Source organism: Trachurus trachurus (genome assembly GCF_905171665.1).
Source record: "Trachurus trachurus genome assembly, chromosome: 1".
NCBI lineage: Eukaryota > Metazoa > Chordata > Actinopteri > Carangiformes > Carangidae > Trachurus > Trachurus trachurus.
The window spans coordinates 27779405-27804672 of record NC_139891.1 but is presented as its reverse complement, the minus strand read 5'-3'; the positions used below and the strand labels follow the sequence as shown (position 1 = coordinate 27804672).

The following is a 25268-nucleotide window of genomic DNA, read 5'->3' as shown; positions in this document are numbered from 1 at the left end:
TATATAATGTAAGATGGACAAAATGGCATCTTTATGTGATCTTCAACTGAATGTATCAACAGTATACTGAACATTCGTTTGAAGAACATATGAAGAGGTATTTCAGACTTTTGCCACATGAGAAAACAAACAGCAAACAGACGATAAACAGCACTGAGTCAGTATAGGTAGGTAAATATCAGCTTTACTTCCAAAATATCAAAACAAACATAATTGTAGAACAACGTCTTTAACATAAGAATCTGTCGGCACGAATTAAAAAGCTAAAACTGTAATCTAAGCAGTGTGTATGTGTGTGTCTTCTGCTTCTCTGCTTCATAGATACAGCTCCTTCTCTCTTTCAGCGGTGTTGTCTGATCACGGTGGTTTCCTGCGATAATTCTGCATGTGTGTGTGTGTTTGTGTGTGTATGTAGCATCGTCCTGTGGTCCTCATCAGGTCTACTGGTAGTACAGCTCCAGGTTCATCCCATCATGAATTTCATCTGCAGAGGTTGTGGTTAAGTGCAACAGCAGAGCAGTTGTTGAAAAAGTTTTTATGACCATTAACAGACTAAAAGGGGGAAACACAAAAATGTTCCTGCTGTTTTAATATGAGAAAAAAAAACAGTTTTAGTCATGATTTAAAAAACAAAAAAAGGTCATAGTGAAAATTAGAAATAGCTAATAAAATATTTAGGGTATCAGGATGCCGACTGTTGACCCAATTCCTGCCTGATCAGATCTAAACATCATATTGTGAGCTAACTTTTTTTTACAAATCAAATAAACTTGTTCCAAAAAATGTATTTTCAATGATGAAGAGGCTTTTTTTTAAAATCTGTGCCTGAAATGAACGGGGCAGGTGTCATAATATTACAGACTGACAGGTTAATATATGGTTGTTAGACTGACACTTTGAAAAGATACACAAGAGTTTAAAAACATTGCATAAAAGAGTAAGGAATTTCTCTGTTTTTTTTCTTTCACTGCAATTATAAAAGAGATGATATTAGTCACTGCATTGGCCACAATAAAGTACCAGTGCTGAGCTGCAGAAAACTTATTGAAAGGATACAGTCGCCCAGAGACACATGATCTTTGAATATGGTATACCTGTGAAAGCAGAGGAGAAACATTTTAGTTGCTCATATTAAAAAAAAAAAACAGACACATACATACGTTATGGTGATAAAAAGGCAGATCAGACGAGAGCTTACCATTTCTTTAATACAATCTTGTCGTATCGCGTTCCTGTCTGTGCAGCAATGAGCTTCTTTAGATCTCCAATGGTGTCCTCCGAGCTGAAACGTGGAGGTTAAAGAAGCAGTGCAACTAGATTTTGATGAGATAATTTTGTTTATGTGGAATGATTTTATCAAAATGACAGCGCGCTCTTATTTTGGAAAAAAAAAAAAAAAAGACAACGAGAACAGAGAGTGTGCTCATGACTGGCTGGCATTGCACTGCAGCTGCAAAGTAGATATTATAAAGCTGAGAAACTTGACAAGTGAAACTGCAGATACCAAACCAGAGCCACAGTTAGTAGGGCAACATCTGACTTATCTACCGAGTCTGAACTCAGCAGCCGAATGTGAATTTCAGATCATCGGTTGGTGTGATAAACAGGTTGGTACAAGGAGGAAGCTTAAAAAACGCCACAACCCCTGCTGCTCAAATGCTCGCCACGCGTCACCGGGCCCAAATGATACCAAGACAACACTCACAAAACTAACAAATGATTATAGCCACACTGTTCTGGCTGGTAATACATTGTAGATGATATAAACCATCGTGGTAAATAAAAAGAAGCCACAAGTGAAAAGTCTCTTATCAATAACATCAGAGCCTCACAACAGAAGTTACATTAGACGGTTTGTGATGTGGGAGCATCAAAGACACACGCACCTAAGAGAGAGATCATCAGTATCCTTGATAATGATCACACAATAATAATATCATCATGCTTCATATCACATCCTCATGATGGTTAAAACCAAGATAATGTGCAACAGGTCTGTAGGTGTTACATGTTCAGCAGTAATTTAAGTTTGTTTTAATTGTCTTGTCAAGTCCCTCTCGGTAAGGTACGTGGACCGAGGCTTTGCACATGTGCCAGCCTCATCTAGAGGCGGTTTCACTGAAGGATACTTGCACTTGACCCGGACTTTCTTGCCCAGACGATCGTTGCAGACCACCTCAATCATCCTCGGTTCCTGGGAGCCAAAGAGAGAAAGAAAGAGTTTGTTTAACACGAGAGCCTTTAAATAACACTGATTACTTCTCTTTAAATAACACGGTTTATTTCTGGCACCCTCAAACTGATGCACCCCAATGCAATGATACAGCTATCTTTATTAAGACTGTTGATTTTGATGGAGAGAATCACGTTCAAACTAAGCAACCAAACTGATATTTTTGAAGGAAAGTGGTTAAAATGGATCACCGATGTGTCAAATGTTAAGATCTGGGGCTGTATTTATCAAGCTTCTCCTAAAAACACTGCTGAGAATCGACCTATGAGTACAAAAATTTCTTTGTTGAAAGCTGAACTTAAAAGTTAGTCATCAAGCGTCTTACTCACACTTTTAGTGAAGTGTAGGACTGGATCTTATGTGTCAGTATCAGAGCTGAGTTAAAACAGTACTAGTATGTGCCGTAAACTGAATTTTAGATGACGTCACTTCCATAAATCCATAGGAATGACCAGTCGCTAAATGTAATCCTATAGAAATATCTCAGTGAATAGTTAAATGGCCAACGGGAGTGTATATTCAACCGTATTTTGACAATAATCTACAAAATAATACAAAATAGACACATTGGGAAATTTTTCCAGATCAATAATTCAGTGTTACATTGTTGCATTTTTACAGTGGCGAGAAATTAAAGCATTGTGATGTGATTAACTTTAATTCTGCTGTTGTCAAGTTATTGGTGAGATTATGTCCCTTGTTAAATCTGTGACAGGGATGATACCCGATATGTCCAAACAATATCGATTGATCAACTGCTCATTAACAAACAAAGCCATAACGTCCTTCTGCTCAGCCTCAGTGCCATTTCCTAACCACTTAGGACACCTCTGGAGGTCTCTTAAATATCTGGGGGAGTAGGAGTGATTCTAAAGTTGATAAATGGCTTTAAGACTAAAAGACACTTGATAAATTACGGCCCCTGATTTCATATAGATGGCAAGGATAAGGTCAAACCATTTACTAGAAAATGTTTTTTCCTGTTTCCAAGCAGGATCTTTATGTTTTTATGTATGATATGCTCATGTTGACTCTGCTGTCTTACTTAAGCTAATGCCCAAATAATCCCCTTGTCATGTTATGTTATGTTGTATGTCTTGTGCGTGTTTGTTACTAAAAGAAAAATGAATAAAACGTGAATTTAAAAAATAAGACTTATATAAAATAATGACTTATTCAGCCCTTACTGATTTAAATGTGCTGGTCACAATAGTAGACACATCTGTTAGCATAACGCAATGCAGTTTTATTACTGTTGTTGACCAAGATGCCAGATGAACTGACAACTGACAGCATACGTGAATATGTGAAAAAGTTTATCGATCATTTGCTTCATTCACACTGAGCCACGTGGAAGAAACTGGGGCTGTTGATGAAATAATCTGGTTGTTTTGTTTAGCTCACGTTAGCTCACAACGTCGTATAACATACAGATAAATGTATATAATGCTGCGAAGCAAACACACAAAGCAAATATTTTGTCCTGGAAATGTCGTTAATTGGTTTATATCTATGATTGACATGTTAAATGTCACAATCTTACCGTAAAAATGAGCAAAAAATAACAAATAAATGTCTGTCGCTGGTATTTTCTGGAAACGCTCTCCGTCTCGCTTTGCCGTAAAGCCGCTGTGTCAGTTCAGGTCAGTTGGGGCTCTCGGCCAATCAAATGGACTTATTTATGATTGACATCCGGGATCGGCCAATGAGAGGACAGGAAACGCCGTCAGAGGGCGGGTCTGCTTTTTGAAAACAACTCGTGTGCCGTAAACACGCCACGGAGTGTTGTGAAAAGCTCACTGGCTGCAGCCCGGCCTGACACACACACACACACACGGCAGACACACTCCTATAAATATATTTTTAAACAAACGCTCGTGTAGGAAGAGCAATAATAGTAATAATAATGTCGGACGAGGAGAATCTACCATCCGGATGGGAGAAAAGAATGAGCCGCAGTTCAGGTAATGAAATAACTTGAGCTAAATGAGTTAGCCTGCCTGCTAAATGGATATATGTATTAAAGTTAGCTCAGTGGCTAACAGCCTCAGCATCGATGTTTTCTGCTGAAACCAGGCGGAAAATATGGTGCAGCTAAATAAAGACAGGCTGAAACTGCACATTAGTAACTCGGTGTTGCAGATAAGTTTATTTAAATGTGTTTTGGGGGGCTGTAAGTGGGTGTGTAGTTGATCCATTGAACCTGCCAGGCCCAACATGACGTCATGCTGCATCAGTGCCCTTATTACCTGCAGACTCAAGGAAAACATCTACATCTACAGCTGCATACAGTACACACCTGTGTTGGGGGGGAAAAACTCTGAGCAGATGACATATATATTTTGCAGATTTTTGTTTGCCAAAGTGACAGAAAGAAGAAGGAAACAGAGATGTAAAAACCAGCCTCTTCGTCCAACCAGGAGAAACAACTTTATACATTCACCATCTGTGGTTGTTGATTGTTGCAATTATATCACAGATTTTACTCTGGACTTGATTGAAAATAAACTTTTAACATATTATGTCACTGCATCATGAACATCTGTCTGCGGTCACAATGCAATGCAGAGGGAATTACTGAATTAGTTTGACTGTATATAATTTAAATTTGTGGACACTAGTAGGTTATAATTGAGGTGAATTCAGACTGTTTTACAATGTGTAATCCTATTCCTAACCAACATTTTAATCATTTAAGGGGCTGAAAAGTAGTCCATTAAAAGTTCCATTTATATTCTTTATGTGTCCGATATACCAGATTATATACACCTGGTTGGAAAGTGAGATATCCATTGCACAGTTTGCTGACACATTATTGGCGGCACCGAGCCAAACTCTCCTCCCCTGATCCCAGTCCCTCAGTTCAATACCAGCTTGGTCTCTTTTTTTTTTCACCCTACAATTAATCCCTGTGCATCTCACTGCCATCCAGCTCATGATAATAATTTTTAAGTGAGGTTTCATGAGGTCATGAATTGCTGTGGTGGTAAAAACTCAGCTGGCAGCCGGCCATGACTGAACGAATGCAGCTGATTGCTGAATGCAGGATTTTTATATGATGAGGCCGACGGAGAAACCGTATTCAGTTTATATCGGTCGCAGCAAATGTGGGGCAGTGAATCAGTTCATCTCCATAAACAATTACCATAAAAACTTAATAAAGTGAGTAATATGTCACTGTGGATTTTATCTTGTTACTACTACTCCTATGTGACTGCAGCTTTAATTCCCTGTCCCTGTCTTTTGCTTCTTCAGGCAAGGTGTACTACTTCAACCACATCACCAACGCCAGTCAGTGGGAACGTCCAGTGGGAGATGGCCGTGGAGAACCAGATAAGGTTATTATGATCAATTATTCTGATGATCGGTGAACTTTTATCGTACAGCATTTTTCAAAATAAGAGACAAAGTGCTTAAACAGGTGACGGTTTTAATTTTGTGACTGATTTGAGGTTGTTGGGGGTTTTTTTCAGCAGTTTGAAGCGATGAACCCGTGAAAAATTATATAAATTAGGTTTGAAATCAAATGACTTATGATTCAGAATGAACTCTGAAAACAGGCAATATCTGATATGTCACTTGCTTTTGTTGACAAGATGATGTATTGGATTGTTTGCTTTTGAGAAACAAGAAGGATTTATAATATTTTGGTCCAATTTCCAGTTTCTGTAAAACTTTAGGATCAGTAATTAAATATTTCAGCTACATGGCATCAGTGTGTAATGACTGGCCCACCACCACATCACTGAGGTTATATTAACATTTTCAACTTTGCCTGGTGGTCAGATATTGTCATACAAGTCTTTGTACTCTCCAAACTTTATAGCAGGACACAATTTACTGCTAGTTAAATTTAAAAAAACAAAAAAACAACTAAAAACACTATATTAATAACTCCATCATGTTTCTCTGAGACACTTAGACTAAGTCTGCAGTTTAGTAAATGCTGCATTAACACTGACAAAGAGTTACTACGTATGAAACTTTGTGTCTCAGGGTCAGAGTTCGGTCTTTGTTGTCACTGATCAGTTTGTGACTTTATTCATTTCCTCTCTCCCTCAGGTTCGCTGCTCTCACCTCCTGGTGAAGCACAATCAGTCACGTCGTCCATCTTCCTGGCGGGAACAGAACATCACACGATCTAAAGACGAGGCCCTGGACCTCATTCAGAGTGCGTGAGCTGGAAGAGAGGGAGGGGAGGAGGAGAGGGGAGGGGAGGAGAGGAGTGTGTGTGTGTGTGTGTGTGTGTGTGTGTGTGTGTGTGTGTGTGTGTGTGTGTGTGTGTGTGTGTGTGTGTGTGTGTGTGTGTGTGTGTGTGTGTGTGTGTGTGTGTGTGTGTGTGTGTGTGTGTGTGTGTGTGTGTGTGTGTGTGTGTGTGTGTGTGTGTGTGTGTGTGTGTGTGTGTGTGTGTGTGTGTGTGTGTGTGTGTGTGTGTGTGTGTGTGTGTGTGTGTGTGTGTGTGTGTGTGAGATTGGACGGGTTGATCAACATGTTTTGTTTGTTCTTCCTCTGATCGTGTCTGTGCAGAGTACATAGAGGACATCAAGTCTGGAGAGAAGTTTGAGAATCTGGCCTCTCAGTTCAGCGACTGCAGCTCCGCAAAGAACGGTGGAGATCTGGGACTGTTTGGCAGAGGTACACACACACACACTGTACACAATCATACATAATTTAATTTAATTCAGTTTATTTGATAGGGACAATGCAGGTTAACATAGTGACACTTCCACTCGTTACAAACAAGTCAATGTGACTGATGTTCTGCATACAGAGATAATAGCTAATGCTAGTTTCCAACTCCGGTAGCAGCATAGGTTGCCATGAATACCTATCGCTGCGGACATGCATGGTTCCCTACGTACGTTGCTGTGTCAGGCAGGTGTCTCCCACGGAGCTCTGCCCCGTTTCAGAGGTGCAGGAAGTGGAAAGACGTCGCCTCCGCGATGTAGAATGTGTTCAATTCAAAAAGTGAAACTAACATTATATTTTATATAGGCCTATATGTCCATTACACACTGATGTGTGATGTCCCATGTCTTTATTTATTCAGTTTATTTTAATAGTAATAATTATGTCTAATATTCAGTATTCACTCAATACTTGGTTGGGGTTGAACTACTGGAAATTTACTTTTCCGTGATATTGTAATGTCATTATTTGTCAATGGTGTTGCACAAACATGTGAAAACGTGTGTTGTGGCTTTAACACGTCGTATCTGTGTTTATGTTTCAGGTCAGATGCAGAAGCCTTTTGAAGACGCCTCCTTTGCTCTGAAAGTGGGAGACATGAGCGGTCCTGTTTTTACTGACTCTGGCGTCCACATCATCCTACGCACTGGATAAAAGGAGGAAGACACACACTGAATTATCCTCCTCACACACACACACATACACATGCACACACACAATTCAAGTCAACCAGTCCTGTGATTTATTTTAATGACACCCACCACCAAATAAAACAAAGCTTAACGGGCTGAATCGCATCATTTTAAGTGGGATCATTTTTGTTCCGAGCACAATTAAACATGTTTGAATTATTCCATCACACTGAAGATCAATGAGTTGTGCAGATTATTCCTATAAGACCTCAAGCTTTTATTAACCATGGCAATGCCATTATATAAAACATTGGAGTGCCTGTGACTCTGTTGAAGTGACTGCCCCGTAGAAACAGTTTCACATGACGAGTGACGTTTGAGAATGCGTAATGTGTAAAAGCTTGTGTTTTTGTATGTGCATGTCTTCGAAAGGACCATTTACTGTATGTTTTTCCATTTCTACAGTATGTGTGCCAAAGCGATTCCTCTGTCTGTCTTTCTGTTCTAGGTTTTTAAGACATTTAAAGATTTGTTCTGGTCATTGCAGAGATGCAAGCTCGACATTTAGCACTGTTTTACTTACAGATATTAACAAATATAGGGTTATTAGTTTTCATCTTCACAGTGCACGTTTCCCCCCCTTCCTCTGTGGATATGCAAGGATGGCATCGCTGAAATCTTCCAGGTTTTAACAATCAGCTCTGCAGCTTTTAAAAGCATCAAGGTTCAGATGAACTGTTACACTCTTGTGTCATTGGAGCTCTTCTTCCATCAATAAAGAAAAAAAGGTTTTTTTTGTAAGTTTCTCTCAGTTCCTCTTTGTGAGAACACGTTATACCACAAAATCTGTGTGCGCATGTGAGAGATGACTGGTGTGTGAGGAATAAATGAAATGATGGATAATGCAAAACAACCTGCTATTAGATGTAAAGAATCATTATGAGCAGTGGTAGGAAATAAATGTAAAGGAAATTTCCTTTAGATCATTTCACCACCATCGTTCATTTCTTCGCAGTTTTGGCTGCGGGGACTGAGAACGTGTGTTACCTCCAGGATGGATCGATGGATGGATGATGTCACTGTGCATTAGCTTCATGCTATTTGCTAATTTGCTCAGTATAATGTTAAAGTTATATTTAATATTTTCCAAGTTTGCTGTCTTATTCAAGCACATTGAATATCAGCAGAATGAATTAATGGCATCAGCTTTGCAGGCAAAGTTTTGGACACATTAAAATAGGATCAATTGATCCTGAATATTTCCAACACATGTCACAGAAACCGATATAACATTTTGAGGACACTTAAGTAAAACAAGAGAGTTTTAAAGCTGATTTAGTGTGGGTGGTGGATCAACCAATAAAAAGAGCTATGCTTTTACAGACTGTGGAGACAGAAGCACCTCCATCTTTTCAAAAATATTTATATTTATTCATTTAAATTTCCAAACAGAATTAAATCCAATTATTTTAGCTCTTAGTACTTTCCTCTTTGCGGTGTTCCTCAAACACAATTGTCCTCTGTGTTGATTTTATATGCTTGTTTTTTTATCTCAAGGACCAATTTTACAGTAAAACCAGGAAATCGCAAACAACCCTGGTTCATTTTTTTTTTTACCATCCTTATCTCCTTTGATTTGCTGCTCTCTATTTTTCTTTTATTTCCTCATACTCACCTTGTCTCTGATAAATAACTTGGGCTCCTTCTGCTGCAGCTTTTCACTTTGACGACAGTAGGTGGGACAGCAACATCGACTCTTTGGACATTTCAAACAGGTAGAAAATCCTTTAAATTTTGATGAGATGACATCAATAATCTTTAGTAATAGACAAGACTGAGGATTAATATAAATAATTTAAAAACGCAGCATGAGTTGAGCTCTGATGCTGTTTTATCGATGAAGAGGCTCAGATTTAATCAGATCACTGATTTTCTTTTGAGTGTACAGATCTGTATAATGTGTTATTAATATCTGAGATCAGATGTTTAGATTGATGATTTTATATTCTGAATCTGGTTTACTGTGAAACAAACGAGTCTCTGATGTAGCGCTTCAACTCTTAATGCAGCTCTCAGAACAGTTATGCATTTTCATGCAAAAGCCTCTATATGAATCAAAACCTTGTTCACGCATGTTGAAAAACCTGCAAATTCAGTTACTGTAATCACTTCAACATTGTGACCAGTCAGTGAGCTAAACATATGCAGAAGAACTGGTTTGATATTTTCATAAATACCTGACTGACTTACGTAAGAAAAGGAGAACTGCAGACAAATAGAGTAACTGTTCATGGCACTACACTTACTGCACAACAAATAATCAGGGTCAATACACTGTTGATTTGGGACTCATTACAGTTTTTCTCAGTCGCTTTGGTGCTATTCTCACATCACTCTTAACATTTGCACAACAGTTAGTGCATTTCTCAGAACAATTATCACAAACTGCAAAACCTAGTGGATGACCTGCAAAAGTGCGTCACTTGCTCAAAATGGATTGTCCATCCCTCAAAAGCAAGTACTCATGTCAATGAAACTGTCAGTGTCGTCAAAATGAGAAGTCCTGACACCATCGTTTATGAACAAGATAGTCAAATGGCTTTGTCATGTTTTCATTAGGACACTTTATTCTCTAAGTGTTTTCCAATGCACAAAGTGATGATACTACCTGAAAATGCTCAAGACAGCACTATACACTACTTGTACAGCCATGTGAAAACTACAGTAAAGTTACACATTACTGTATTTAGTGGAGATACTGAATATGTATGTTTCACATTTCTACTGCATATGCTCTTTGCAATTCTGATTTGTTCACAGCGTTGTGCAAAGGAAAAATACACTACAGTCATCTACAACAAACATAAGAAACACTCTTTGGGTACAACTTTACGTAAACAATGCTGCAGTACATATAGTAACTGAACCTACAGAGTACTGTAAATCATTCCTGCACATCCAGACGTTCCAGTCACATTTTCATCTACATCACTCTGTCAATTGTAGCGATTGAAACAGATTCAATATTCCCAAAGATACAATAATGTCATCCTTACATTGTATCTCTTTCAACCTTATGCCATTGTTTGTAATCACCACTGCACAAATGTCTTGTTGTTGTAGCAGAGTAAAAAGGGCTTAGTCTCTGCGTTGTACGTCTTACGTCAATGAAATAGGAAATACCCCTAAAAATGACATTTCTCATGGTTCGAAGTGAACAACGCAATTGAATTATACTTCGTACACGGACCCTCTGTGAGGTTGTCTTGTAATCCTATGTGATGCAGAGTAAAATTACAGTAATGTACAGTACATGTACTGCATCAACCATTATTACTGTAGTGTACAATACTGTCAAAGTGCTTCCTACTTGTAAAATGCTGTAGTACAGTACCGTACTGTAAAGATGGGAAATCTTTACTGTGGTTGCTGTAATACATTACAATACAATAAATCTGTTCTCTAGTGAATCTGTGAGTCTAAATGTAAATGTAAAAAAGTTCTTGTCCCACTGTATCTTACAGTAATGCCTGACACAATGACAGCAGTACAGATTGTTACCATACATACCTGTTGTTCCTTACTGTAAATGTTTGAATCATTGAATTCACAGTGCTTCTCCCAACATTTACGTAAAACTAGTTTGACAGATTTTGAAAACTAGTTCAACAATTTTGTATGTAATGACTCAAGCAATGAAATGAGGACTATTAGTTTTATAGGGAAAGACTATTCAGCGTTCAAAAGTATAGTTCATTTTGACTGACATGACATAAACAAATGATAATGTTGTAAAACAGCAGAGAATTGTATGAGAGCAACTGATACATGTCCAAAAGCATTTGCAATTTGTTCAGAGGAAGGAGAAACTGCTACTATGATGTGGACAAATGACTACATGTTGTGGAGGTTGAACTAATAGTTATGAGAACTTTCATTCTGATCTGAGAATAGCACCAAAGCGACTGAGAAAAACTGTAACAAAAAGTAGTAGATCATATAACCTTCCACATTCTTCAACAAGTTATCCTTCAACAAGCTGAGCAAAGTCACGGCTGACATCAACATGTTCCTGTCATTGGTGCAATCACCACCAGAGGGCGACATTCACACAGCATAGATAGATAGATAGATAGATAGATAGATAGATAGATAGATAGATAGATAGATAGATAGATAGATAGATAGATAGATAGATAGATAGATAGATAGATAGATAGATAGATAGATAGATAGATAGATAGATAGATAGATAGATAGATAGATAGATAGATAGATAGATAGATAGATCACTTACGTCCTCTCTGTTTTTCCCCAGTCTTTCATCCTCTCCAGCCATGCTCTCCCTCTCAGCTCCACCCCCTCTCTACCTAACTCTCCTCCTCCTCCTCTTCTGTCTGTTCTCTCTCTCCCCTGTTCTCTCCTGTGGGATCGGGAACTCCAGTGTGAGTCGACCCCGTTCATACCAGGACATTTAAAACAGGTAGAAAATCCTTTAAATTTTGATGACATCAATAATCTTTAATAGACAAGACTGAGGACACATTTAAATCATTTAAAAACGCAGCATGAGTTGAGCTCTGATGCTGTTTTATCGATGAATAGTGACAAAAAAGGCTCAGATTTAATCAGATCACTGATTTTCTTTTGAGTGTACAGATCTGTATAATGTGTTATTAATATCTGAGATGTTTAGATTGATGATTTTATATTCTGAATCTGGTTCAAAACAAATGAATCTCTGATGTAACACTTCGACTCTTAATGCAGATCTCAGAACAGTTATGAATTTTCATGCAGAAGCCTCTATATGAATCGAAACCTTGTTCACGCATGTTGAAAAACCTGCAAATTCAGTTAATCATCAACATTGTGACCAGTCAGTGAGCTAAACATATGCAGCAGAACTGTTTTGATATTTTCATAAACACCTGACTGACTTAAGAAAAGGAGAACTGCAGACAAATAGAGTAACTGTTCATGGCACTACACTTACTGCACAACAAATAACTATATTCTGGTACAGCATTGCATATCAGCACATCACTGCACTGTCACTATTCAACACGGTACAAAATGACTGAAATATATGTGCAAACCTGTGGATGACAGAAGAGCATTAGATTTAGACAATTGTTTAAAAGTGTTTTCCACTTCATACAAACACTCCTAACATGAGATAACAGCATCTTGCAGACATCTCCTTTCATTGGCTGCTTAGATATTAACAAGTATGCAAGTTATATAGTGGGGCAGTACTACCAGACAGTGATAGCTGGAGGTAATTAGGTACATGCACAGTGTTGAAGGATAAGGCTGGCATTGTTCTTCTTCAGTTTTAGTACTTGCTTACTGTATTATACTTTATTATATTGTTGTGCATCAACACTATCTATCAGGGTCAATACACTGTTGATTTGGGACTCATTAACAAAAAGTAGTAGATCATATAACCTTCCACATTCTTCAACAAGTTATCCTTCAACAAGCTGAGCAAAGTCACGGCTGACATCAACATGTTCCTGTCATTAGTACAATCACCACTAGAGGGCGACATTCACACAGCATACAGTAGATAGATAGATAGATAGATAGATAGATAGATAGATAGATAGATAGATAGATAGATAGATAGATAGATAGATAGATAGATAGATAGATAGATAGATAGATAGATAGATAGATAGATCACTCACGTCCTCTCTGTTTTTCCTCAGTCTTTCATCCTCTCCAGCCATGCTCTCCCTCTCAGCTCCACCCCCTCTCTACCTGACTCTCCTCCTCCTCTTCCTCCTCTGTCTGTTCTCTCTCTCCCCTGTTCTCTCCTGTGGGATCGGGAACTCCAGCGATTGTGAGTCGGCCCCCTTCGTACCAGGCCACAACCTGGTGGGGGAAGGTTTTGATGTGGTCACACTGCGAAGGAAAGGAGCTTACATGGTGGACGTGAAGACTTTCCTCACCCCGAGTGGCACCTGTATCCTCTGCTCCAACCCTCTCCAAGGTGACAGCCTGCAGAAGGTAAACAGCAGATTATAATAATCACTTTCACACACTTTAATGTGAGCATGATAATTTAGCTGGCCTCTCCCTCACTTTCAGCTGCCAGTCTCCGTAGTGGACTGGCGTGCATTCACCCGATGCAGTGATGATCTCTACAGCAGCGCCCACACATCTGTCAGGTATACAGCCTCTTATTTGAATCAGCTCCAGTCTGATAGCAAGGGAAATCAGTTTTTGTTTTGATTTTGTTCTCATTCGACAAGTGCCTCACAATAAAATTTGCTTTAATCTCAGTTTAGATCAACCTGCAGCTCCAAATTCAATTTCACATTGTCTAAAGATCAGCCTGATGTCACACAACCATCCTCTTCCTAAATTCTCCTTTCTCCTCCTCCATCATTGTGGTAGATAAAGGAAAAAATCTGACAGCTACACTCTTATCTCGTGTTTGTGCATTTGAAAATATAAACAGTGACATTTAATGATGATTAGTTCTTGTGATTGTGTCCACAGCTCATTGATCAACACTTACACCTCACAGGATAGTAACGACTGGAAGGTAGGAAACATTTGTTGACATGAAATTAACTTTTATTATAATTAATTAATTTATATCTATAAGTAGAGACTGTCAGTCAGTCATTTGATTTGGTCACTTGGTTTACCACTGGAATAGAGAAATAAAGACATTGCAGTAAATTAAACTCTTGGACTATATTTTCAAAAGAGGTAATATTATTTGATCTAAGACACTAAGACAAATTAATTTTAAGGCCAGTGACAGAAGATCCAGTATCAGAACCAGTAATATACAATGTTGTGGTGATTATGGTTGAACATTAAACAGCTCATGAGCTTTATTTCTTTATTCGATTAATCAGGTTGGTCTAGATTTAGATAAGTTTGTCAACCTGGAGGTCGGGGGAACACGCTCTACTGCTTATACGTTCGCCACGACCAGGACCAGTGAGGACCGCTACACCTTCAGCACCCACAGGGTCAGCTGTAATCATTATGGGTAAGAAGTGAAGATTCTTCCATCGTCAGAAAATGAATTAAAGGTATACTTCATCCAAAATCGATAATTCACCAATTTTCTACTCACTGTCATGCCCAGGAGTCATCAAAACGCTTTTGGAGTTCCAGGGGGGGTCCGGCTGGCAATGGATTTTCATATAATGGCGGCGGATAGAGTTCACTTTTGAATCGTCCAAAACACACACGATGAAACATCCAGATACCTCCATACTGCTCGTCCGTACTGACCCAAATGTCCTGAAGCCGCCACATGAAACAGTTGTTTGGAAAACATTACTTTGATCTCTGTTTTTAACCTTGTTGTAGCAGTAGCTCCCAGTGGCTCTGTTGATGTTTTTGCGCATGCACGTGATTTGCTGCGAGATGTTCGTTCGTCGTTGTAAACCATTGGATGTGTGATGTAAACAGCAAATCTCGTGCATCGGGCAGCAATTCTAAAAACAGAGATCAAATTTTTTTTCCGAACAACTTTTTCTTGTGGCGGCTTCAGGACACTTGTGTCAGTACGGACGAGCAGTACAGAGGTATCTGGATGTTTCATTGTGGGTGTTTTGGACGATTCAAAAGTGAACTCTATCCGCCGCCATTATATGAAAACCTGTTGCCAGCCGGACCCCCCCTGGAACTCCTAAAGCGTTTTGATGACTCCGAAAGTTTTCCAAACCCTTCCTTGGCATGACGGGGCGTAGATGATTAGTGAATTATCGATTCTGGGTGAAGTATCCCTTCAAGTAAATAGAATAATTCCAGATAACATAATTTCCTCTTCTGTCTCCTAGTTTCCGTGTGTCGAGCCGACCCCCCCTCAGCTCTGAGTTCCGTAAGGATTTGGCCAGGCTGCCAAGTTTCTACAACTCTTCCACCAGGAATCAGTATCAGGATCTTATACACACCTATGGCACACACTACATCTGCCAGGTTTACACACACACACACACACACACACACACACACACACACACACACACAAAATGTCATTATATTATTATTCTAAAAACATACGTTGTTTTGTTCCAACAACATTGTATTTCATTTTATTTCAGATTTATCTTGGGGGGAGGCTCAGGCGAGTCACAGCTACACGTACCTGTTTGTCGACACTGAACGGACTCTCCTCAAATGAGGTAACAGGCACTATATCTTCATATTTGTATACAATACATGTGCTGGTAACAGTGACTACAAGTTGCAAATAAAAGTACAAATTATAAAGAAATGTAAATCATTTATATGCTGTACAAACTTAATGTATACATTTATATCAAAATGTATTATAGGCTACCAGGATAGGCTCATGCGCACCAAGATAAAAGCGTTATTTATCTTTTATTTCCTCTCGTGTCCTCCAGGCACACTCCTGCTTATCACTAGGTGTGTCTGTCGGCCTGGGGAAGGTGAAGTTATCTGGCAGCCATCAATCTTGCAACAGCGTCCTACAGAACCAGGACGTCGCCACCTCGTTCAGCTCTGGTCTCCACCAACACTACACAGAGGTGGTGGGAGGCTCTGGTTGGCCAGGGGAGTTTTCACTCACCCATAACGACTCCCTGGGCTACAAGAACTGGCTGAAGACCCTCAAGGACGAACCCGATGTTGTGTCTTACTCCCTTCGGCCAATGTATGAGCTGGTGCCAAGTGAGAGCAAGAGAGCAGGGATGAAGGCGGCCATAGAGCAGTACCTGAAGGACAATGCTGTAAACACCTCGCACAAAGAGCCAGACTGTGGAGGGAGCACTCCCAACCTGGCCGCCAACTGCTGCCCTCAACAGGCCTGGAGGGGGACGCTGGAGGTGACCATCGTGCGAGCCTGGGATCTGAAAGGAGATCCCGTCGGCAAAACTGAGGGGTAAGAAGATTGAAGACAAGGTTGAGGAGAGCTGAGGGTGGGATATCAAAAACAATATGTGTGTTGATCAGTTGACTTCTTTCCTTGTTCTCTCCATGTCACAGCTATGCCAAGATGTGGTATGGCCCCCATTACCGCAGGACTCACATGGTCAGGGCATACTCCCCTTGGTGGAACGCACGTTATAATCTGGGCAAGGTCAGTAGTAGTAGTATCTTCTCTTTACAGTTCAACTAAAAAAAAAGTTTTTTAATTGCATTAACATTGTTTTCAGGTAATCTCAGTCAGAATATGGTAGGGGTCAGCAGTAGATGAGTGCCAGCTGTTAGACCATTGTTGAAGATTTTTGTAGCCATAGGGTATTCTATATTATAGCTATGGATGGACACATATTATGGCTCGTTTGAAAGGTAAAACTTTCTGCTTCAAATGGGGACAAACTCATAAAAAAACACACACAAATGACGTCAGGATTGAAGCTGAACATGTTCACTAACTCGTACAAGCCGTAACAGTAGATTTAAAGATATGGGCTGTTTTATTCAGCAGCAACCATCAAAAGCCGAATTATGATAAAATGTCCAGATCGTGAGTTTTCATGAGTTTTTGATCGTTATCTATTTCAGTTCTTTTTCTGTTCATCATAGAGTTCCCGAATTCACACATAAGGTGTAAGTGTCTATTTTCGTAATTAAAAAAATATATCAAAAAACGTAAAATTAAGTTTTTTGCACTCAGTGAGTTAACAGTAGCCAGGCTGGCGCCGCCTACTGGTTCCGGCGAATTTCATTTGCCTCAACCATGTAGTCAGGAAACTAGCAATGCGTTTCGGTTTGCTCCGTCCGCCAAAACGGTAGTACCAATCAGCGAGCAGATGTGGCGATGATGGGCGATGACGTTGAACTGAAGCGCCCAAACTTAAATACCGGTGTAGTTCCCAAGCTGCGGTAAACAGTTGACGAGATGGATGTCGGCGAAGCTATACGCTCTGTGCTTGAAACTATTCCGGATATTGAAGACTTAAAGCCAGAACAAGAAGCATGTTTGACAAATTTTTTGGAGGGCAAAGACGTTTTTAGCATACGTCACCGCCAAGCAGCAGCGATTAGTCGAAGCAAACGGAAGCAACCGCCTCCCGGAAGCAAACGAATCTCTACGGCTCGAGTTCAGACGCTATATGAAATGTAATGAAATAAGCGGCTGATGCATCAGGCTAAGTTAACAGTCCCTGATTAATGAATTGGTCTCAGCTGTGGCTCTGGCATGAGGCTCAGAGGTTGCCACGGCAATTTGAGGTGATTGCCTTGACGATAGACACAGCCCAGGCTGAGGCACACAGAAAGAGGGTGATTTTCTACCTCGGTGGTTGTCTCACATTTGGGGTCATTGCGACAAAATGGTAACTCCTATCAGAAAATGAAGCAGACCTTGGTCGTCCAGAGGACTTCACGAACATGGTGATATTTTTCAGTGTTTCTAGGGTAAACATTTTGGAAACCCAAGCAAATTAAAAAACAGAGGTCCCTTCTGCTTGTCTCCGAAATCCTTTGAATTTGAGTCAATGGGCGGCAGGAAGGGACCTGGCTACACTCAGAGGTTCACAGTTTAAATTCTTTAAAGCAGAAGTAAGCGATCCGGTCGTTTTTCTGACTTCTTGTCAGCCAATGGAGTTAGCAGCCCCCGCCCTTGTCATGGATCTATTGGTCCTCATCCCTACGTCACCACATTCACGCGCATCCCTTGGCTGCAGCCCTTCATGCCGTTCTCTCTCCTCATTGGATAAAGCTTGTAGGATACAAGGAAATAAAATAAAAGTTTTCTCCTCGGCTTACAGCAGAGCAGAGTGACCGACAGACCCATGTTTCAGACCAGACACTCTATGTAAGTGATTGCCGTCGGAAGATATAACTATTTAAGACTTAACACAAATATTCCGCTCACTTCTGCTTTAAGTCTTTCTGCTATTTTGAGCATATTGTGAGAGAGAGGAAAAGTTTTTCTACAACTGTGGAGAGGATCATGTGTGTAGAGTGCAATTTGTGGCCGTGAGGAGCATGTAAAGAGAAACATTTCAGACAACTTCTCCCACTCTAGATGATGATGTCACCCACCAAATTTCAAGACAATACACCGTCAGGTGTGTGTCTGCGTGTGTGGAGGGAGGGAGGGGGTTGACAGGTTAATAGAGGGACCTGACGGTGTATCGCCTTGAAATTTCAGACAAAGTCTCGGAGTTTACTTTCACTTTTGGCAGCTTACTACGACGTGTACGAGTTGCGATTGGCTGCTCCTCCTGCTCCCTCTACCTGACTGGTGGAGAATCGTTGGTCGTGGTGGATTATGGCAAATATGATTACAGGCTGTAGGTGGAGCCAGAGGATTTGGATTTTGTCCTAAATTACCCATTTAATGTCCTACTATCAGAATATAGTGACAGTTCCAACAAATATGACTGAATAATTGTTACCAACTGAGGCTTTAAAGCCGTAGGAGGAGTAGCGAATCAGAATTTGACACGAAAGATGAAGATCAATCCATTTTATTTTTTTTTTTTAATTTTGCATAGCCGATATTAACTGGTGTTCACAGATCCCTAGTAACCAACTATATGCTAAAAAACCTGCCCTTTCTTATATACATACATAGGCTATGTGTAAAATTTAAGATGACTGTAAAACATTTTTTGCAAATTACAAGTTGTAATTCCGCATTTGTCCCATGTGAGAACAGACCTGGAAAAGTCTATTTAGAGTAACAGAAAGAGTGATTTTGCTTTTTGTGAAGGTGGACACTAGCCTGGGTTTGAATGTTGAGGTCTGGGACGAGGATGTCATCTGGGACGACCTGCTGGGGTCATGTGTGAGGTACCTGAGCCAGGGGACGCACACATTCCACTGTCCAGCCAAGAGAGGTGGCTTTGAGGTCAAGTACACCCTGACCTGTGACCGTCTTCTGACTGGAGACAGGTGTCAGCGTTACAAACCATCTCCACAGTGAGGAACATCATGTGGGGCCACATATCTTATACGCAGTGGTCCCCAAACTACGGCCCGCGGGCCGCATCCGGCCCGCGCTCAAATTCCAACCGGCCCGCGGCCTCTGTCATAAAAAAAAATCAATAATATGCGGCCCGCCAGCACGTACAATTTTTTCCCAGCCTCGATATATTGCCATGTGCATGCCTGTTTGTTTTCCTCGTCTCTAGCCTCCAAACAGGCTGAATGACAAGAGGCTTCACTCTGTGACTCGGTCTCAGCACCTGGGCGCGTTTGTTCCATAGCGGAATGACATTCAGGGAGTGAAGCCTCTTGTCAGTCATCCAGGATCTTTGTCTCTGTGGGGGGAGGCGGGGCCGCTACCACACACACACAGTGCAGCATGTGAGGACTGATATGAGGAGCAACGCAAGGTAACGTCAGTTGCCAACTTGGTGACTTTCTCCCTAAATCTGGCGACTTTCCAAACCCTCTCATCGACTTTCTTTTTGACAAAAGCCACTGGCGACAAATAGCGACTTTTCCGGTGCTGTTTACAAACGCTTCTGGTTTGGAGACTCGGACGTGAAAGCACGTCATCACTGCTGTTTCCAACGAGCAGCGGTGCTGCCGTAACCCCCCCGCCCCCGTCCCTACCGACGGTGTCACGGAGCTGTCCCCGCTATGAGACCCGCTCCACGCCACTGACACCCCCACCCCACCCGTCTTTAGAGCGACATACACAGCCTCAGTCACTACTCACCTCATCTACTGTGATGACACGGTCAATATCTATTCAAGTGCAGTTTTGTTGAGACTTGATAAGCCATTTTATTTATTGTTTTGGTTGTGTGTGGTTTTATATTTGAGTGCATCTTTTCTTAACAGAGACAGGGTCTATTCTTGTTTTTGGTTGTGATTTTTATTCAAGTGCAATTTTTGATTTTTAAAAAATATAATATAATATAATATAAAATATAATAATGTTTCAAATTAACCTAGATATGTTTAAGCTTCCTTTTCCCCCCAGACATTTAGGCTATGTCATTTTATCTGGTCTTCAAATATGAAAAGCAGAGTGATTTTGATTAAAAAAAAAACTTGTTTAGATTTATTTATCTATGTGAAGAAATGAAAAGAATTCCATTTGCAATGAAAAAAAAGTATTAAATAGCCTAGTTAATTTGCATTTAATGTTAATGGTTCAAAGGATGTCAGGCTGAAAGGTCGGCCGACCCGGCCCCCACACATTTTTACCTCACCAAATCTGGCCCTCTTTGCAAAAAGTTTGGGGACCCCTGTCTTATAGAGTTGCTGCTCCTTTTACCGGTACTTTCAAGTGTGTTATCGGAGGTAGTTAGTCACACTGGTGCTGTAATGTCTAAGGCGCTCACGCATTTTATGTTCCACATTTGTTAAAAGTTCAATTAATCAATTTTTGACACGATAAGTAATGAGCCGAATCATGCACTCAAATACATATATTCACTTTGATTTTTTTTTTCTTTTAAAATCATGATCTGTAGTATGTGTAAACACTTTGACATAAATAACAATATCGGTCATCTGCTGTGTAATATCAACAGTCTATGGTGGTGGTACTGAAAAAGGTTTTTAATTTAGGTGGTGGGTAGGTACCCAAGTGGAGTCAGACCTTGTTTTGTCAGTGTTTAATCTTCTCATTTAAATAAAGACTCAAAACTTGTGCTTCCTTCCTGAAAAACTGTATTATATTTTGTGGGTCTTTCTTGGAAAGGTGAGTACTGTGACTTTTGGGCAGATGGTGAAAATAGAGACTTTAGTTTCACTTTGTAGAAAAACATGTTGTGCTGTCTTAAATAATGAAAAAAAAAAAAGAATTCGCACGACATCAACTTTTTGGAAAAGGTAGAAAGGCGCCAACAACAGCCCCAACCCTACCCTACCCCACCCTCCACAGGGTTTGACAGATAGAGATCCCCAACTTAGCCCACACCCATCACAGATATGTCTAATTTTGTTTGTAAACCAATAGAAAAGGAAATGAACAACGCATTTAGAGAAATTATTTTATCCCCTCAACGCTGAGAATTAACGCGCCTCCAAAACATAATGCGCCACTTTCAGTTTCATTCTCTGCATCATGTTGCCACATGTCTGCGCGCAGCCCAGTGGATGTATCATTTGCACCAAACACCGCCACCACCACTGCGTCACAGCACCAACCACCGCCCTGCTCTTTCCTGCAGAAACCCATCAGTCGCAGGGGAACACAGGTAAAACACTGTTAATATGATGGACCGGTGTTCTTTTTTTTCATGCTCTTGCAGGTGACAGCATTTTTCGATTTTTGACGCAACTTGGCACTCGTTCTGCATAACTCATGCGTAAAGTTGCATGCTCTGAGAAAGCTACAAATGCACAGATTTCCAGATCGTAGATGTGATAAACTTAAATATTCACGTGTTTCTAATAATTAAGACTCTTGACGCACAGTTAAACTCTCGTTATTCTCTATGGCGCATGGACCTCATCGAATCCTGCACTGTTTTATTTGTTGTACTGAACATCAACCTCATCAATTTTCAAGAGTTGAAAATGTCATACTGGGAATACAGAGAAATTAGTCGGTCATTTATTTATCGATTATATTTGCAAAATGAGCTCACCACTGAGGAAAACTATATAAATATATATATATATTTGAAATAGGCTTGAGTCAAACAGGCAGCACAAACGGTTAAAAGCTTTACTGGGCTGAGCCAGGAGGAGTTTCAGGTTTTGCAAATAATTCTGCGTTCACTTCATATTACAGTTCCTTTTAGTCTCTCTCTCTCTCTCTCTCTCTCTCTCTCTCTCTCTCTCTCTCTCTCTCTCACACACACACACACACACACACACACACACACACACACACACACTGGCACGCACGCACCAATAACCTCACGTTTATTTTTGTGGTTTGTATATTTTTGGTTTGTACCTAAACTTTAATACTTGCACATTACAGTAATTCAGAACCCTGGTTATATTTTCTGGTTACTTCAAGATAATTCGCATCTCTGAGCCAATCAGAATCCAGACACAGAGATATATTACGTACAGTATTATGAATTATTTATTCATACTTTTTGGGGTTATTATTGAAGAAGTAACAGGTAAATACAGCCCAAAAACAACCTGGAAAATGAAATCTTGCTGATGGAATTTCCTCGACTCTGATGTAGCAGCTTGTTTTGTCCACCGAAGTGGTGGCCAAGCCAGGGGAATGTGACGCCTGGTCCAAATACTCACAGACTGTTTCAAGTCTGATCCTGATCATTGACTCATATGATCCAGACAGTTATGGCATCAACATTTTCTAATATTTACTGGAGCCAGTGCTTCCCTGCACACAATATTTTCCTGCACTTTTATTGTGATAAACTTTCAGTGCAGTCTTTTGTCAACAATATTTATCGGAGTTATCTGACTAGTGCTTCTTGGGCCTCTACTTGGAACTTCAATTACCAGTCAAAACAAATTACTACTGCCACTAGATGGCAGCATTTACAAAGCATCCATCAGCATAATATGTCTTCCCCTTGGTCATTTTAGCTGGCACTGGGTGATGTTGATGCGCACACCTTGACAGGTCACCAGTCTGGCACAGGGCCGATATGCAAGCTAGTTTGGGCCCCAGACCCAAAGAATCAATCCCAGAACCTTCTTGCTGAGACGCAACTCACTCAAGATTTACAGTAAATGTTAATGTTTCCAGACACAAAATCCCTCAAATATCAGGCATAGATGAACCACTCCTCAGCTAACTGCCACTGCCATAAATGATCACAACAAGTGAAACATAGTTCTTAAAAGAGAGGATGGAGGGAACATCTGTATTTCTTGTTGTCTTCATTTATCATCACATGCACTCTCCTGTCTGTCTATTTCAGCTTCTCCTTGAGTCCAGCCATGCTCCCCCGCTCCACTCCACCCTCTCTCAGTCTGGGTCTCCTCCTCCTCCTGTTCTTCCACTCCCCTGTTCTCTCCTGTCAGATGGGGAACCGCAGCCAGTGTGAGTCGGCTCCCTTCGTACCAGGCTACAACCTGGTAGGGGAGGGGTTTGATGTGACCACACTGCAGCGAAAAGGAGCCTACTTGGTGGACATGAAGACTTTCCTTACTCCAAATGGCACCTGTACTCTCTGCTCCAACCCTTACAAGAACAATGTGCTGCAGAAAGTAACTTGATCTCATTGACATTCTTTCTTAAAACAGTTTCATGTACCTGATGTGTATATGTTTACCCAGCTGTCTTTACCTTCATTTCCAGCTTCCACTCTCTGCAGTAGACTGGCGTGCAGTCAGCCAATGTAATACCGAGATCCGCACCAAGGCACACAGCTCTGTCAGGTATTGTACAGCTCACTCATTTCACAGTGTTATAATCACTGCGTTATATCAGAGTGTTATCAACTATCATAGTAAGTCAGGAGTGTTTTGCAGATCATCATGATGTGGATATAAAATTTAATATTCTAATTTTATGCCAATAAAACTTTATGTGTAATTTGTTCACAATCAGTGCATCACTTTGTGAGTTACAAATTATGAGTAGAACTTAGACATTCAACAACACCAGAATCTCAAAATCAGTTCAGTATGAGTCCTAGTAAAAAATTGTGCGAAAATCTTAAGTAGTAGTAGTTTTATTAAGGCATTACTGACATTTTGTGTCAACAAGAATGGGACTGACTGGGACATAAGAATGGGAATCACTCCATCTTAACCCTTAAAACACCCACTGGTATGTGGGTCGACAATAATTAAAAGAAACACAACAGTTCCGTTTGAATTTCTGTAACTATGATTCAGTCGTGTTATTGTCTCCACAGCTCACTGATTGATGCTTACGTGTCTGAGGACAGTCGTGGCTGGACGGTAGGAGGTCATGCAGTAACACCACAAAATATTGGGTGCAAATAAACCTTACCAATTATCAGTGACCCATTCACATTTTTTTTTACTGGTGTGGCTGCTTTTGTAGCATTTTACTGCCTAAATATAATGTATAATAAAGTATCTAAAGGGATATTTAAACATTTTGGCAAATTGGCCATAATCTCTATAGCCTTAGTAGTAGGTGTGTTACCTGTAATATCCCGTTAATGCATTTAATGTCCTAAAATAAGTTGCTCATGATCTTTTATTTTTATCTAATGTATCAGGTTGGTCTGGATGTAAATAAGATTGTATCTGGTGGACTGAAGGTGGCAGGAACAAACTCCAGGGTTTATAACTTTGTCTCAGCAATGCATAAAGAGGACCGCTACATCTTCAGCACTCACCGGGTCGCCTGTAAGCATTATAGGTAAGTTGTGAAGATTTCTGCATCACCACAGAATAATTAAACAAATTCAGGGATCACTCGGAAATCAAACCTCGAACATCTAGTCAACAAAGAATTCAAGTCTATAGCACATGAATAATGAAGAACATATCCATGCTGCACATTAGATTAAAAAGGGGAACCCTGGCAATAGGCTACATATATTCCATTTTTACATGCATCAAACACAATTCAAATCAAGATAATTAGTACAGTGAGTATAGTTGACAGATGTTGTCTTGTCTGGTCTGGCCTGCCCTGAGTGGGTTTCGAACCCGGGTCGCCTGCACGGTGGGCGACGATGCTAATCGTTTCGCCAAGAAGTCAATGATCACTTGGCAAATGGATTAGCACATCTTTTATGGGTGAGTGAATTTAACTTCAGTACCGCTAACCGCCACATGCCATCACTTCTCCTTACTGGTACCTTGTGGCTGTGACGATACCCGCGGACGTCCGTTACATATAATCAGCCTTATAATCTACATTTACCTACATTTAACTC

General features: G+C 40.3%; 3 protein-coding genes across 3 annotated transcripts; 2 read left to right on the top strand and 1 right to left on the bottom strand.

Annotated features, from left to right (window-relative positions):
- Positions 1-170: 170 nt before the first annotated feature.
- On the bottom strand, positions 171-3857 carry ubl5 (ubiquitin like 5). Its single transcript, XM_083974122.1, has 5 exons — positions 3777-3857; positions 2130-2194; positions 1199-1282; positions 1057-1094; positions 171-484 (listed from the first exon to the last, which is right to left on the bottom strand). The coding sequence occupies exons 2-5, from the start codon at positions 2183-2185 to the stop codon at positions 441-443; spliced, it is 222 nt and encodes a 73-aa protein (XP_083830248.1). The 5' UTR covers positions 2186-2194; positions 3777-3857; the 3' UTR covers positions 171-440.
- Positions 3858-4022: 165 nt separating this feature from the next.
- Positions 4023-7709, top strand: pin1 (peptidylprolyl cis/trans isomerase, NIMA-interacting 1). The gene is made up of 5 exons (XM_083974454.1): positions 4023-4197; positions 5489-5571; positions 6296-6404; positions 6761-6868; positions 7467-7709. The coding sequence occupies exons 1-5, from the start codon at positions 4140-4142 to the stop codon at positions 7574-7576; spliced, it is 468 nt and encodes a 155-aa protein (XP_083830580.1). The 5' UTR covers positions 4023-4139; the 3' UTR covers positions 7577-7709.
- Positions 7710-11923: 4214 nt separating this feature from the next.
- Positions 11924-19459, top strand: LOC310993094 (perforin-1-like). The gene is made up of 10 exons (XM_083981364.1): positions 11924-12037; positions 13272-13572; positions 13654-13733; positions 14068-14113; positions 14436-14572; positions 15372-15510; positions 15636-15716; positions 15942-16438; positions 16543-16636; positions 19223-19459. The coding sequence occupies exons 2-10, from the start codon at positions 13291-13293 to the stop codon at positions 19433-19435; spliced, it is 1569 nt and encodes a 522-aa protein (XP_083837490.1). The 5' UTR covers positions 11924-12037; positions 13272-13290; the 3' UTR covers positions 19436-19459.
- The last annotated feature ends 5809 nt before the right edge of the window (positions 19460-25268 follow it).

Coding starts and splice junctions, on each gene's coding strand:
- ubl5 (XM_083974122.1), bottom strand. CDS start 2,185: ATGATTGAGGTGGTCTGCAACGATCGTCTGGGCAAGAAAGTCCGGGTC. Junction 1,283..2,129: donor AAAGTCCGGGTCAAGTGCAA/GTATCCTTCAGT, acceptor TCCACGTTTCAG/CTCGGAGGACACCATTGGAG. Junction 485..1,056: donor TCATGTGTCTCTGGGCGACT/GTATCCTTTCAA, acceptor CAACCTCTGCAG/ATGAAATTCATGATGGGATG.
- pin1 (XM_083974454.1), top strand. CDS start 4,140: ATGTCGGACGAGGAGAATCTACCATCCGGATGGGAGAAAAGAATGAGC. Junction 5,572..6,295: donor GCCGTGGAGAACCAGATAAG/GTTATTATGATC, acceptor TCTCTCCCTCAG/GTTCGCTGCTCTCACCTCCT. Junction 6,405..6,760: donor GGCCCTGGACCTCATTCAGA/GTGCGTGAGCTG, acceptor GTGTCTGTGCAG/AGTACATAGAGGACATCAAG.
- LOC310993094 (XM_083981364.1), top strand. CDS start 13,291: ATGCTCTCCCTCTCAGCTCCACCCCCTCTCTACCTGACTCTCCTCCTC. Junction 15,511..15,635: donor GCACACACTACATCTGCCAG/GTTTACACACAC, acceptor ATTTTATTTCAG/ATTTATCTTGGGGGGAGGCT. Junction 16,637..19,222: donor CACGTTATAATCTGGGCAAG/GTCAGTAGTAGT, acceptor CTTTTTGTGAAG/GTGGACACTAGCCTGGGTTT.